The 13,956-nt window shown below is 41.7% G+C and overlaps 3 protein-coding genes across 4 annotated transcripts; 1 reads left to right on the forward strand and 2 right to left on the reverse strand.

Annotated features, from left to right (window-relative positions):
* Positions 1 to 37: 37 nt before the first annotated feature.
* Positions 38 to 1,503, forward strand: nip7 (NIP7 nucleolar pre-rRNA processing protein). Its single transcript, XM_061276141.1, has 5 exons — positions 38 to 205; positions 301 to 387; positions 684 to 822; positions 909 to 1,049; positions 1,126 to 1,503. Exons 1-5 carry the CDS (start codon positions 150 to 152, stop codon positions 1,243 to 1,245), a joined length of 543 nt encoding a protein of 180 aa, XP_061132125.1. The 5' UTR covers positions 38 to 149; the 3' UTR covers positions 1,246 to 1,503.
* terfa (telomeric repeat binding factor a) lies at positions 1,355 to 5,902 on the reverse strand. Of its 2 annotated transcripts, XM_061276135.1 has the most exons (14): positions 5,687 to 5,901; positions 5,431 to 5,526; positions 4,978 to 5,108; positions 4,665 to 4,748; positions 4,395 to 4,535; positions 4,158 to 4,273; positions 3,489 to 3,986; positions 3,173 to 3,274; positions 2,985 to 3,086; positions 2,774 to 2,878; positions 2,576 to 2,701; positions 2,170 to 2,237; positions 2,054 to 2,094; positions 1,355 to 1,643 (listed from the first exon to the last, which is right to left on the reverse strand). In XM_061276135.1, exons 1-14 carry the CDS (start codon positions 5,826 to 5,828, stop codon positions 1,485 to 1,487), a joined length of 1,911 nt encoding a protein of 636 aa, XP_061132119.1. In that variant the 5' UTR covers positions 5,829 to 5,901; the 3' UTR covers positions 1,355 to 1,484. The 2 variants fall into 2 exon arrangements, with proteins under 2 accessions (XP_061132119.1, XP_061132120.1); XM_061276136.1 differs by lacking the exon at positions 3,173 to 3,274 and having other exon boundaries at positions 5,687 to 5,902.
* A 261-nt stretch (positions 5,903 to 6,163) lies between these two features.
* zdhhc7 (zinc finger DHHC-type palmitoyltransferase 7) lies at positions 6,164 to 13,507 on the reverse strand. The gene is made up of 8 exons (XM_061276138.1): positions 13,343 to 13,507; positions 12,750 to 12,852; positions 10,099 to 10,448; positions 9,891 to 10,015; positions 9,713 to 9,809; positions 9,529 to 9,610; positions 9,175 to 9,305; positions 6,164 to 8,656 (listed from the first exon to the last, which is right to left on the reverse strand). The coding sequence occupies exons 3-8, from the start codon at positions 10,441 to 10,443 to the stop codon at positions 8,474 to 8,476; spliced, it is 963 nt and encodes a 320-aa protein (XP_061132122.1). The 5' UTR covers positions 10,444 to 10,448; positions 12,750 to 12,852; positions 13,343 to 13,507; the 3' UTR covers positions 6,164 to 8,473.
* Positions 13,508 to 13,956: the final 449 nt, after the last annotated feature.

Genomic DNA, 13,956 nt, shown 5'->3' on the forward strand with positions numbered 1-13,956 from the left:
AAAACGCCAGGAAGTACAATGTGGGGAAATTCACTCAACTTCCGTTTTAAAGTGTGACCACTTCCGTGTTGACCCACGTTTTGCACGTTACTCGGAGGTTCCAGTTATTCTTCCAAGACTAGCATTTTTATTCATTATTATTATTAAGGATGAGGCCACTTACAGAAGAAGAGACAAAAGCAATGTTTGAGAAACTGTCGAAATAGTAAGTGCAGTGCGAGAACATTTTGTCGCGCGTTGATAACTACTTGGATTAGCATGCGAGGCTAACTTGTAATTTATATTTTCCTTTCATTACAGTATAGGAGAAAACATAAAGCTCCTCGTGGACAGACCAGACGGCACATACTGCTTCAGGCTTCACAATGACCGCGTCTATTACATGAGGTAATCATATTACTAGTAAATATAATTACATGTAAAGCATTATAATGTCAAAATAATTAAGAAAGTGCACGCCAACCTCCGTGTCCGCCTTACTCCATATTTCCTGTTACAAAAATGCATACTGGAATTCGTAATTTTTATTGTCATACCTTTTATCGATATGCACGCACACAAAATGGTGTTGCAAAATATTGTTAAGCCCCCCCAAGTGAAACTATAGTTTGGGAACATCCCAGAGGTCCAACTAAATTCCTCAAGAAGTTAACAGCAATTGATTGTTGTTGTTGTTTCCACAGTGAGAAGCTCCTCAAACTATCCACAAACATTTGCCGGACCAATTTGGTGTCAGTCGGCACATGTTTTGGCAAATTTACAAAGTCCAAGAAGTTCCGGCTACACATCACAGCTCTGGATTTCCTTGCGCCCTATGCTAAGGTTTGTTTCATTCAGTTTACTATCAAAAGAACTGTATAAAGAAATTAAAATTGTAACGTAAAATACTGAATGCTTTTTTCATAAAGTTCAAGGTATGGGTGAAACCTGGAGCAGAACAGTCTTTCCTCTACGGAAATCACATCCTGAAGTCCGGTCTGGGCAGGATCACGGAGAACACTATGCAGTACCAGGGTGTGGTGGTTTACTCCATGTCTGACGTACCCCTGGTAGGTACTCTGCACATGCTTCAAGTTCCAACCTGTTAAGGACATATCGAGGTCATCGCATGGCATTATTTTTCAGGGGTTTGGTGTGGCAGCCAAGACGACGCAAGAGTGTCGGCGAGTGGACCCCATGTCCATCGTCGTGTTTCACCAGACTGATGTGGGCGAGTTCATCAGGAATGAAGATGCATTAACATAAATCAAGATTCTATCAGTTGGACTGCAGATTGTTGATTTATCAACTCAAACACACACAAAATATTTTTCATAGAAAAGGAACATTTTAGAATGTGACAATGTTACAAAGATAACATTATTTAACATTTATTCAACAAACAATAGCTACATTTGAGGAACTCAACATCTATTCAACAAACTAACACGTTTGTGGAATACAAAAAGTAAGAAAAACTTGGAAGTTGCATAGTTAAAATAAACTCAAACCATGTTCAGTTTCTTCATTGTTCTCCATCTATCTTTTAAGTGGACATTTGTCCTGTCTCTGAAGCGGTAATACGACTTAATTTTAGTCCAGTTGCCCTCTCCAAATTTTTTGACTCCCTCCTTGAGCTTCTGGCTTTCCTCTTCTGTCCACATCTGCAACACAACAGGCAAATGTTCACTGATTTGAAGTCAAAATGGGTTTAATTCTTTACATTTAATTATTCCAGGACTATGTTGTCACAAACCTTTTAGGTCCTGAATACATTAAAGGAAAGCAAATGGAATGTAAATTAGGGCTGAACGATTATAGAAAATAATCTATGATAAAGAAAAATGAAGCATTATTTAATATGAAAGGCAGTTTATTGTTAATTGGTCATTTAGCCTTAATATAAATCCAGGCAAACTCGGGTCAAGATGTCAAATCAAACATGGTGAAGCAGCAATTAGCTCATGAACTGCACTCCTTTGATCTGTAAACATTTGTAAGACAATACAATTCCAATAGGAAAAAAAATTGTAAACATTGAGGTCAACATTTAATCGCAAAACTAAATGCTTACCCTTTTCTTGATCCCTGATGGTGGACTCATGTTAATTGTTTCTAAAAGAAAAAAAGACAACAAAAATTAGACCAAATTACACGGTAATACCAAATGTTTTTTCCCTCTTGTACTACCATCGAAAAGTTCCACTTCTTCACCCCAAGTGGCTTTGGTCTCCCTGGCTTGGTTGCACAGCTCCTTCCTGTAAAAAAAAAAAAAAAGGCTATGCTAAAAAAGCAGCAGGTTGTGTGATCCACTGAATAGCCAACCACCAAATTGCATTCAAATGTGATGAGATTTACACAATGTGTGACACCACAGAACTAAAATGTATGAATGGAATTTTAAACTCATCTGAAATATCACATTTTTTCCTTACAGCACACTGGTTGGGAATCACCGCTCATTAGAATTAGCGATCAAGAGGAAACAAAACATGCTACAACTCAAAATATTTATCTGCAAGATCCACAATTTTCCACTCTGCCTAAACTACACAATTGATTTTTCACATAAAAGGGAATGGTGAAAAGTACTGACCATTTTGCATGGGACCGGTTCTTGGGCGTAGAACTTTTTGGAGGGGTACGCAACTCAGGATTCAAAGAAGGAGAGTTATCCAATGATGAGTCTGGGATGATGATGTCACCTCTATTTTCCGTAAATCTGCAAGAATAATTGAAGATTATTGCATCGCCTGACAATCGGAAAGAATCTCGCAGAATAATTTGCACTTGCTTGCTCGGAGGATAGCCGGCACATGTTTTTGCTTGACTGCTCACTGGAGTATCCTGCACCATGTCACTACTGTCGGATGGTGAATCTTCTGATTCGGAGCTCTTTCTACAACAACAAAAGAGAAGGCTAGTTAAGGAACTGAACTGAGTAATCGTTAATAAATAGTTTAATACCCCCCCCCCCCCCCAAACTACAACTGCCTTAAACTTACGCAGATGGCGAAGCCTGCTTACGAGGTGTTCCTTGTGAGACTTGCTTGCCAGAAGTTGAGCTAGATGATATTTCCTTACGTTGTAAAGATGACGCGACATCACTACCGGAAGATCAAGAAGGTGAAAATATTCATGTTACATCCTCCAGTTATGATCAAATATTTTGACTGCAAATTTTGCATTCTACCCAGATGACAAAGCCCGATTAAGACTTGTTCCTTGAGAGACTTCCTTGCCAGATACCAAGTTAGACAATTGCTCCTCAAGTTGTAGAGATGACTCAACATCACTAGCGGAAGATCAAGAAGGCAAAAATATTCACGTTGCATTCTACAGTTGTGATCAAATATCTTGGTTGCAAATTACGAGATTGTACTCTCCTACTTAAGAGTTTATATGTTTCAGAAATTGTAACAGTGTGCAGTAATGCATACTTTCACTTTTGATCTTATGTAATCATAGGAGAAACACTGGACACATTCCAGACCCACGAACAAATGTACCTGTTCTTTGCCAACGTAACTGATCGAAGTCTCCTCAGCGGGACGACCTCCATGTCACTTTCAAGGGTTTGAAACAGCAATGATTGGGACAGCGCCGGCTCATCTGTTCTTGCCTCTTGCTCCTGAGAGACGGCAGACGACACGCTGCCCTGACTGTCCGACTCCAACACCATCCTTGACATGTTGTAACGTTTCTGTTTCTTCTTCGCTTTTCCGCTTCCTCCCCTGTGTGTGTTTCGCGTTGAAGCGGTTTTGGATTGAGGGGGGGCATCTGTTTGAGTAAGAAGGGCGGCCGGGGCAGCTTCAAGGGGGCTCCCTGAGTTCCTCTGGAAAAGCTCTTCGCTCTCTGAGTTTCCACACATGTCCTCCTCGTCAGTATTTACAGTTGTGTCTTGATTTTCAACTTCTTCCTCCAGATGGGAAAATGTTATGTCACCAGGTGCAGCCAAAGCCTGGTAGGCAATCTCCAGTCGGTCTTTTGGGATATTTGAAGCGTCACTAGAAAGTTGAAGGACAACAATGTGGAGGCGAGTGAACACATTGGAAAATAACAGCATGGAAAATATTGCCTGATGAAGCAAATGCCATAAAACTGTTTCAAGCATGGTTTTAAAATAACTTTTTTTTTTTTAATATCCCACAGCAATCTCAAGTGATTTATGAACCGACCATGTCAGCAGCTCAGCGTTGACTTGCGCACTAGTGGAGGGGCCGCATTTATCTGGCTCATCAGTTGTGTCCTTTTTTCTTTGCTGTTCAAGTTGATCAATGAGCTGCTTTGCAGCCTGGTAAAAACAATTAAATGCACTCAAATTAAATGTACTCATCTGTATATCTGTTCACACCCAAAGGAACGGCAGTAACCTATTTTTCCCCCCATAAACACAGACTCATTTCATGTCATACCTTGTAAAGAAAGCTAACAGAGAATGGGCAGAATTCCCGGCAGAAGGCCACGATCTGGTCCTTTAAGTGTTTGAAGTCCATTTCCTCAATAAGTTTATGCTTGTTGCATCTCAGATTGATGAGCTCCATGAAAATCTTTTTCTATGGGTCAAAGTGGGCGTTATTGCCAAACTTTAATTGACATTTCTATTCTAACACCATGCCCCAATTAGTTTTCTCATCTATGATGGTATAAAAGAAAATAGATTGCTGTTTTGCAAGAGCACTCACCTTGGCAAGCTGTGATTTCGGGAAACGGCGGAGAAATTCTTTTGCTTTGTCAAATTTTTCGTTCTTGATGAAAAGCTTCACAATCTGAAGAGACAAAATAACCTCACTGAATGCAATCTGCTAAATGTTTTGACGGCAATCATTTTGACCTCGGAGAAGATTTCTTTTCTATTTACGTTATTGTCGATGAGAAATTCTGTTAATAACAAATAAATTGGACCAACAACCATTGTGTTAAACTTTAACAGTACCAATATACTTGCATAAGGTATTTGTTAAGCACATATCTTCATAGTTCATTGTGTGCACGTACCATCTCCTTTAGTAAAATGCAAACTTTTTCCAAGTCATTTTGTGAAACATCACTTGTCCCACACAGATCTTCCAACTGCACAAGGGCGGATTCCAACGGGCAGAGTGACCCCTCTTGTTCAAAAGTCACATCTGTAATGACAAATATAATAAAAGCAAAGTTTGGTCCCAACATGTAGAAACATCTTTTTTTTTTTTTTTTTTTTTTCCAATCAAGTCAGAAGACATTGTTTTGCCATGTTCTTACTGCTCTTCACTTTAACATAGAGTACTCAAGTTCACAAAACAGAGTACGTCACACACAAGAATTAAAAGATAGTCCTATTCTTAATTTATATAGTAACTACAATGACATTGTGGTGACTCATTTCTCTTTGTCAATTTATTATGGTGGATGAGTTGAGACATGACACCAAGGCAGTGCCCCCAGAATGAATAGTAATAATAGTCTCACCAAGTGATTCGCCCTCGTTTATGCGGGAGATTAACTGCATTACAAAAATCTTTTTGGGTAACACTTCACTTGTTGCCACGGGACGGGACATGATACCTGCCAAACACAAAGTAATACATTTTTATTCATAAGCCACCTTTTCTAAAACACTCGCTTGGTCAGAACACAAACAAAATATGCCAACATGCACAGTCATATGGTACTGTTTTACATAAAAGCAATGACGCAGCTATGAGTAGGATGAGGAGGTACTTACTTTGGACCACTTGTCTCACTTCACAAAAGTCTTTATATTGACCTTTATGAAAATATTGAAAGGCAAGCGATATATAATGATCTAGAAGCCAGCGGTTGGCGATAGGCTCTACTTCTAAATGATGGTTGGTCTCCTCCGCCATGTTCGAACCACAGGGACTTTGAGCAATAACAACAAGGAAGCTGTTATGTTCGCGCGTTGCTTCCTCGGTAGGTCTTGTAAGCGGCGCTTCCGTTTTTTTAAGGACATACGATTTATTGGAGCGCCCCCCATTGGCTCGGAGAGGCTCGTCAGCCAACGAACGACTGGTTACGTCATTCGTGTTTCGAGTTCTGGCGTTGACGTGTTTACTTTTGGCTCGTCGAGATATGGCGTTTGTGTTTGGGATTTTTTTTGCCAGGAATATCATATAAAATCCCTGATTTACTCTGAACCTCTATCATGAAACATGGAAAAACTTGGACATAAATGGGCATCCTTATTTAAATGTTTATTTAAAAGGACATTGAACATGACATAAGATTGGCAGATATATTGAATTAAAAAGAAAACAAAAAAAGCAAGCTCAGAACATTCAATTTATACCATGATCATAGAAACCTTTACGCTCATAAATGCCGAAGGACTTGATCTTAAGGGCACATTCTCAAAAGAATGGGGAAATAAATTCCATTCGGCATAGTGTCTGAGTGAAACAATCCAGTGATGTCACTGTAGTGTAATGTAGAAATTAAAAATACTACCAGCAATAATTATAATGGTGATAATAACACCATGTGGATTACGCCAAACCTGTAAAATCTTCCATTGTTTCATCACCTTCCCAAAATAATGGCATGTATTTTTTTTCCAGCAACATAAAAAAACTTAAAACACTTTTTATAATTTCATTTCAGGGTAGAATTGACTATTCTGTTTACACACACAAAGGATGTAGCTGGTTTTAGCAGAGATATTTAAGGCAAAATAAAGAGAAGTCTTTTGTTTGGGAGGGGGGAGGGTTCAAAATGAGTTCTTCCATTGTTTTAAGATGACAATATAATTTACATCATCAACATACACGGCACTGTCCTACTGTATACATGTTTATTCTCAGCCAAAACTACTATCATCAACTACTTGACAAGCTCATATAAAATAGACAACAAACTGCTTTTTCCATTACCACCTCTGTAACAATTGTTTGATTTTGAGGGAAAATCTTATTCCAGTCCTGCATTATGCGCATTAACGAACTGAATGTTTTCAGGGGTTTTTTCTTTATAACAATTCCTCCGAGATTATATTTGCTGTCAGATTTGAATGGTGGGAGAGATCATATGGGTTTAGACTTGACTCATGCTCAGCTGGCCTTCATTCCCATTTACGCTACACCACCTTGGGGCTGATACTTTTAAGAGATAACTGCAAAACATTTAGAGTTAAAAGATATGACAGCATCAAATCAGAACAAAATGGTTGCTTGGAGAGCAAGAGAAATGAGGTCTGTGTGAATAAAACTCCCCTGATAAGTTTGTTCTGTGTGCCAGTTCTTTTACATTCGTCACATAGCTTCCATGTAGCAAACCATTTATAGTGTAAACAGCAAGGAAGAAAGACACCTTCCCCTGCCAACCACAAAAGGGAACACTTTCAAATCTGAACTCACGCCATAGTTATCCAGTGCGAAAAAGTATTAGTTAAGGGAAAGACAAATAACATGAAGAGAAACCATCATTCATGTATATAAATTCACCTCACAGGATGACATTGAAAGGCTTTAAGTGTTCTAAAAACACCGGAAAATGTTTGCTTGTTTTCAGGCCTGATACTAATGGTAGAGGCGAGTCGTTGAACGTGTTAAGCAGAAGCGGTTTTGCAATTTGACAGATCGGCCCTTGCCAACGACACTCTGTGCTTGTGGGTCCTCGTCCGCGACATCACGCCGCATGATACAATGCGAAGCCACCGGGCTCCAAAAATTTGCTGTTGCAGAAGGCTTGCAAGGCTTTCTGAAATGCTGTCAGCTCTTCTGCACACACACACACGAGCGTTCTGGTTTCCACAAGATGGAGCCACTTTGACAGCAATTTGGGATGCTGATTCTCTGGGCCTTTTGTCAACCCAGTTTAGGTAAGATAAAATTTGACTTCACAAAAACTGTTTTGGGTGAGTCATATTCATAAAAAAAAAAAAACATTATCTACTGGCTCAAGCAACAATCCAGATAAATAATGAGGCAGAACAAAACATGGCAAAAAGCCATTCATCCCTGGGGAAGGCTTGTTATGGACAATCTGGTCCTCCTTTTGCAGACAATAAAAAAGCCTCATCAGTCTGGAGCGGCTGAGGCTGATTGCACACATGCAAATCAAAGCAGCGCACTTCCACTCGTCTGGCGCGCGAGACTCGCTCAAGTGTCGTGCGAGTAGTGCGTGTCTTTTGTGTGGCTCTTCCATTAAGCTCTGGAACAATGCCGCTCGCCCCCAATGTCAAATATTTATTTTGAATCTCATCAGGATGGCAAAAACAAAAAAAGGAAGAGAAACACAAAGGCGTGTGCGCCACGAGAGCAGGAGTTGATGGTCCCAAAAGGAATAAAAGTCTCACCAAGAGTTATACAGTGCATGCTTCACCACACAAAGCAAAAAGTCTTCCAGTTGATGTTGGGAGTGAGTATGGACAGGCAGTGGAGGTGGCGGACGTCCTGCAGTCCCACCGGAGCACCACGCAGGAAGGCCAGCCCCAGGTGAACTCGCGTCCATCCCGTCACCTTCTTTAGAGTCTCATTACAGGCGCTCCGTGTCCTCAGACGGAAAACTCAGAGCCGGGGCGGCGAGCTTGGGTCAAGTGCTTCAGGCGACGCAGACGCAGTCCCGTGAACGGGTTGCACCACAGCAGGGAGGGCGGACCGCCGAACACGGCTTTCATTCCGTCCCATCTGGTGCGACGCTCCCAGGTGGGCTTCTCGTTTTTAAGACGTTCAATCTCCTGCAAGACGCCCACACAAGCTTTATGAAGCAAATGCTACTTGGAAAGTCACTCAATGATAACTAGAGTTGGCCATTACAATTGTTAGGCATTTGGTTGACTGCATGGAATTGATTGTTAAAGAAATGGAGTGCTCATCTTGACTGAGTGAAAGTGGATTTCTCATTTTATTTTGAATAATCTTTATCTTACAAGAAATCAGAACACTGATTCTCCATCATCATTTAAAGTAAATATCAATCTACAGCCAGGTTTCCATCAACCAGTGCAGTTCAGTTGCCTTATCTGGTTTCTATGCCAACGCTGTGAATTGGAATTCAATTTAAAATGGCAAGGAAGGTGCTGTTGGATTTCAAACAGCATTATCTGTGAGTTGAATGTTTTCATTCCATTCTAAGATGACCAAGCGACACAAGCAAACTACTGCAGAGAGGGGCAAAATAATGCTTGGCGCTCCAAAATGAAATATCCACCTCGGTTGCAAACGAGGCTTAACTTATCACACGATGGGTACTGACCGTTTCGTCGTTGCAGATGGAGTGGAGCTGCGTACCGAACATGACAGCAGTGAAGGTGAGGAAGAGGATGGCTTCAAGACAAAGGAATATCAGCAGTAGCACGGAGACCCCGGGAGAGAATTCGCTGCACTCTGCGACAGATGACACAAAAAGAGCGTTATGTTCCCGGCAAAAGTCACTTACTCAGCGCTTGTTCATAGTTTTCCTCCAAAGATAGTGGCGCCATTTGCACAATGTCAACAGATGTAATGTAATGTAATACAATATTCATTTAATATTGTTTTGTATTGGTTCTGTTTCTGCTGACATTGTGTAAGAATGTTTTTCCTCCCCCCAGTGTGATGAAGTACTTACCGCTCCACTGCACTTTAATGCACGTGAAAAAGTGCATACCACTGAGGCCAAGCGCATGAGCGGAAATCAATGCTATGTACATCTGTGGAGAAAGGAACCAGTTTATTATATTATCAATTTGAACTTGTACATTTGTCATTCATTGTGGTTGAGTGGACTCCTCGGAGAGGACGGGTGCACTTACAGTGAAAAGGACAAAGAATCTCTGATTCTTTTCTCCCACACAATTATTGACCCAGGGACAGTGATGATCCATCTTTCGGATGCATCTTTTACAAATACTGCAAGCGGGAAAAGATAGAAAATATTTATGAGCGATGCCGAGACGCTGATGTACCATTTAATTGTTTGACGAGACGGACCTGCAGTGGTGCGCTCTCTCGGGCTTGATACTGCAGCACTTTGGGCACTTGTAGATGACCTCACCGGGCTTCAGCTGCAAGCTCTCCATATACTCCTTGGTTGCGTTGCCTTTCGGAACTGCGCCCTAAAGAATCAGCGGCCAGAACACAAACTTGAATAGCACACGTTATTTACAAAATGCGTCTGAACGAGTGCACTTCCACTTACCGGATCGGACAACATGGTACGCAGATGGGAAGCCAGAGCGAGCACGGCGAGAGCGTTGAACGTGGCGCCGTTCAGCAAAGAGTACCAGAAGTTCTTGGCGGGTAGCAGCATGACAAAGTTGACGACAAATTCGGCATACAGCACCAGGAACCAAGTCATGCTGGCGCACACCATACCGCAGCTGTCCTGGATGAACCACAGCGTGCGGTTCCCGGCCGTGTGGTCGGCATGGGCGCCGCCGACCATCGCTCCGGCCGCCAGGCCGCCTGACTCCACGTCGCTACCCGCTGACAGCAACGGGTGGTGCTGCTCCATATCTCGAAGTCGGTGGTTGGAAGAGTGCATCCTGCCTGTGGAGGGCAACAAACTGCAATCGATTCATAGAACATAAAAATGCAAACATTTTTCACCTCAAACATAATAAACAATCGATGATCAATTTAACCGTCAACTATTTTAATGATCAAATAACCGACCGTTTAGTCGCTGTTTAACTTCAAATGACCCCCAATCCTCTGCCCAAATGGGCACCAATGGTATCTGTGGAAATGTTTGGTACGACTGACCGTGCTTTACTCCCACTAGGCTCCCTTTTAGTCAGATGGAAAGCACACAACGATGATGCTCAGGTCCTGTTTGTTTGGCTACCTTGTAACAATGTGTGAGGGAAGGTGCGTGGGTGGGTGGGAGCAGAGAGACCTCTGTCAATGTACCAATGAATTTGAAAAATAAAAAGTCTTCTTTGGCGAGGCAGTCATTCTCAGGTCCAATGATTGATGATGACGACGCTTCAACACGCGTTTGGGGATTCATCACTCAAGGCTGGCCTCGCTCAGACAAAATGTGGACCGATTGTTGCCATTGCCCGTGGACTCATCTGTCACAGCCAATTCTCCAAAGCCACCCGAGGGGATTGTGGCTGTTTGTGCAGGGGACAGAGAAACCAAAGGTTTTCTCTTGTATGAATAAAAAGTTGCAAAGGAACACGGAGGTCTAACTCCACAAACAGCGTTGGCAGCTTCTTCTTCCTCTTTGTAAGTGTTACTGCAGCAAAAGTGCACGAGGCTCTAATGACCCTTGTTACTGCCTGCCGTCTAACAGCTTCGCCGAGACTCACTCGCCGAGACAAAGGCGACGAAGCAAACAACATTGGCAGAGCAAACAACCCGAAGCCTTTTCTGACCAATTTAGTATTCAACCTGCAGAGGGGCCAAATACCTTCATCTGTCTGTTCCCAATTTCTCAAAGCGTTGATTAGGTTACAGCTCCAGGGCGCTTTTAAGCCCTCCTTTGCTTTCACCTTATATCAATATCAACACAGCTTCTTTCCATAAAATGCCCACTTTAATCTGATATGCTTCCAATCACTGACCGTGATGCTGGGAAAAAAGAGATTCGATACAGCACAGTAGAAGCTACAAAGTCTTTCAATGAGAGTGACGTGGGCAGACTGTACAAGTAGCTCCATAAATATTGGGACGCCCACACAATTTTCATCTTTTTGGTTCGAGACACCACTGAACGTTACCAAGTATTAAAATTTGAACTTTAAGTTTATAAATGACAGGTCGAGGCAAGGTTTACGATGGAGACAGTGGAATCATTCAGCTAATTTGTTTTGAAGTCTGAAGAAATCACAAGTTAGGTTGTCAAAGGTGTAATACACGTGACCAAACAGCGTTCATGTGAAGGTGTTGGAGCACAATGTTAATGTTTTATCATTGCACAAGAGAAAGTAGTAGTGTTAAGAAGGGGAAGGATACTCTCCGCTACTTCATGGAGTATTGATTCTTCCAGTGATCAATAAGACGAGGGGGGGGGGGGGGCATTCAAGTAACAGTTGGTCCTCCAGCTGTCCACTAAACACAACGAAAGTCTCTAGCAAAACGACAAAGAAGTCGTTGGGAGACTTCGTCTCACCGAGTATCCGTGTAGCGCAAAATAATGGTGCAAACAAATTACCCTTCGATATCCCGTCATGAACCAATGAAAACTTCAAAAACATATTCTAAAGAAACAACTCCACTTGCAATTTCAACACAAATACCTTTAAGTCGATGAATCAATTCCACACGGCCCAAAACTGTACAAGTAAAATTAGAGCGCATAACTCCACTTTGCTTTACTGTCACGCAAATAAAATCCCCCAAATTTTGACTTCTAGCCATTCCAGTTATTCGATTCACCATTGCAACCCTACAGCAACATCAGCCTTAACGCGAAAGCACAACTTTTGTGGTCCCAACAGTTAAGACATTACAAAAGATTTTTGTGAACTTCAAATATTAAATTGATTGAAGCAGCATCCAGAATGGTTTGCGTTTAACCTGTAAAGTTCCACCGTGTAACTGGTTAATAAAAGATGCCAAATGGCTGATGGGAGTGAATGCGAGTCATTTGTCTCTCTGTGTCAGTCCTGAGATAGCCAAGGCCTCTTGTTCACTAAAGTCAACAACAACAACTCTTTGACCCAGAATAGCATACAGTCTAAGTACATCAAAATGAATGAATGAACAAATGACATGCTGAGGAAACATTGTGTCATTCAGGCTCCTCCTGCTTAGCTGCCAAACGCAAGGAATGTCACTCATCAAGCTTTGGCGGATGACAACATAGTGACTAGAAATGCCAAAAAATGAAGAGTCCCCTACCTAGTATGTTCAATCCTTAACTTGACATGCTTTGATGCATGACTTCAGGATCAGCATGTGGTTTGGAAGGCGTGTGTAGGCATGAAGATGGAAAAGGAGACACCTAGAACATATAAACACAGAAACTTTAGTTAACGTTGGATGTAGAGCATACCAATATTGTTCGACACTCACTTCACGTCAATCACATGTTTTTCCACACCGACGATGACTAACTATTTTGACACTGACCAACTTCCGACTTTACAATTTGGACGCCTACACAACATGATAGCTTCGACAGCATTACAGCAAAGCAAGACTGAGATTGCAGCCCCTCCCCTCATCGACCAGCGAGTAAATCATCTTCTCATTTCCCTTCTTGTCTGAACATCTTAATGATACTAAGACAAATATTCAACAACCCACGGTGCTTCACAGCTGAGTTTTCCTACTTGTCTAAATGACAAGTTCCAGAACGTAAACAAACATCTGCCGTGAATATAATAGGAGCTTGACATTGCGCTAGCTAACTAGCCAGCTGGCTTGTTAGCTTCGCTACCGCGGCATGCGCGCAAAGAGTACGAATATCAGACATTTTTTCGGCGACGTACCTCAAGATTTCTGACATAGTCGTTCGTGGGCGTCTTCTAAATTCATTTTGAGGGCTTCACAATGAGCGGACTACAGCTGGGGAACGACTACCAGAGCCGCGGAAGGGGCAGTAACACATCCCATCAACCATTGTCGGAGCTTCCGGGATTCGGTTCCTCTCCGCCAATGGCTGAAAGGATGGGTACGATGTTTGGCTCGACAGCGCCACCCTGTGGGGTGAGATAAAGTTGCAACAGCTATATCTCCGATAGAGAGCGATATTGATCTGTCAAAGAGTTTGACACGCCCAATCATAAAACAAGTTGTCAGGGGGGAATATTAACTGATGTTACAATGAGTAAGATTATGAATTATGATTATGAATTGAAATGTAATACTGTAATTACTATAATAACCTTTACTCACAACAATACAACTTTATCCTTGTAAGATTGCAGGTTTTCTTCTCTGACATATATTAATATTTATCTTTAGTTTCATAACTCTTAGACTTTAAAACCTTGATTGAGTAGAATTATATGTCCGTATTCCCCTTTCATTCTAGTGAGATCTGATATAATAATTTTAGATCACACTGAGGATTTCCAAAACGACCACAATTAATTCAGGCCAA

The sequence above is a fragment of the Syngnathus typhle genome, linkage group LG4 (assembly GCF_033458585.1).
Source record: "Syngnathus typhle isolate RoL2023-S1 ecotype Sweden linkage group LG4, RoL_Styp_1.0, whole genome shotgun sequence".
Lineage (NCBI taxonomy): Eukaryota > Metazoa > Chordata > Actinopteri > Syngnathiformes > Syngnathidae > Syngnathus > Syngnathus typhle.

Excerpts from the sequence above, each read along its gene's own strand:
- nip7 (XM_061276141.1), top strand. The coding sequence starts at position 150 with ATGAGGCCACTTACAGAAGAAGAGACAAAAGCAATGTTTGAGAAACTG. Across the intron at positions 206-300 it reads TTTGAGAAACTGTCGAAATA|TATAGGAGAAAACATAAAGC; the intron begins GTAAGTGCAGTG and ends CTTTCATTACAG. Across the intron at positions 1,050-1,125 it reads CCATGTCTGACGTACCCCTG|GGGTTTGGTGTGGCAGCCAA; the intron begins GTAGGTACTCTG and ends ATTATTTTTCAG.
- terfa (XM_061276135.1), bottom strand. The coding sequence starts at position 5,828 with ATGGCGGAGGAGACCAACCATCATTTAGAAGTAGAGCCTATCGCCAAC. Across the intron at positions 4,274-4,394 it reads CTGTTAGCTTTCTTTACAAG|GCTGCAAAGCAGCTCATTGA; the intron begins GTATGACATGAA and ends TGTTTTTACCAG. Across the intron at positions 2,879-2,984 it reads AAGCAGGCTTCGCCATCTGC|AAAGAGCTCCGAATCAGAAG; the intron begins GTAAGTTTAAGG and ends TTGTTGTTGTAG.
- zdhhc7 (XM_061276138.1), bottom strand. The coding sequence starts at position 10,443 with ATGCACTCTTCCAACCACCGACTTCGAGATATGGAGCAGCACCACCCG. Across the intron at positions 10,016-10,098 it reads GTACCATGTTGTCCGATCCG|GGCGCAGTTCCGAAAGGCAA; the intron begins GTAAGTGGAAGT and ends CTGATTCTTTAG. Across the intron at positions 9,306-9,528 it reads CATTAAAGTGCAGTGGAGCG|AGTGCAGCGAATTCTCTCCC; the intron begins GTAAGTACTTCA and ends CATCTGTCGCAG.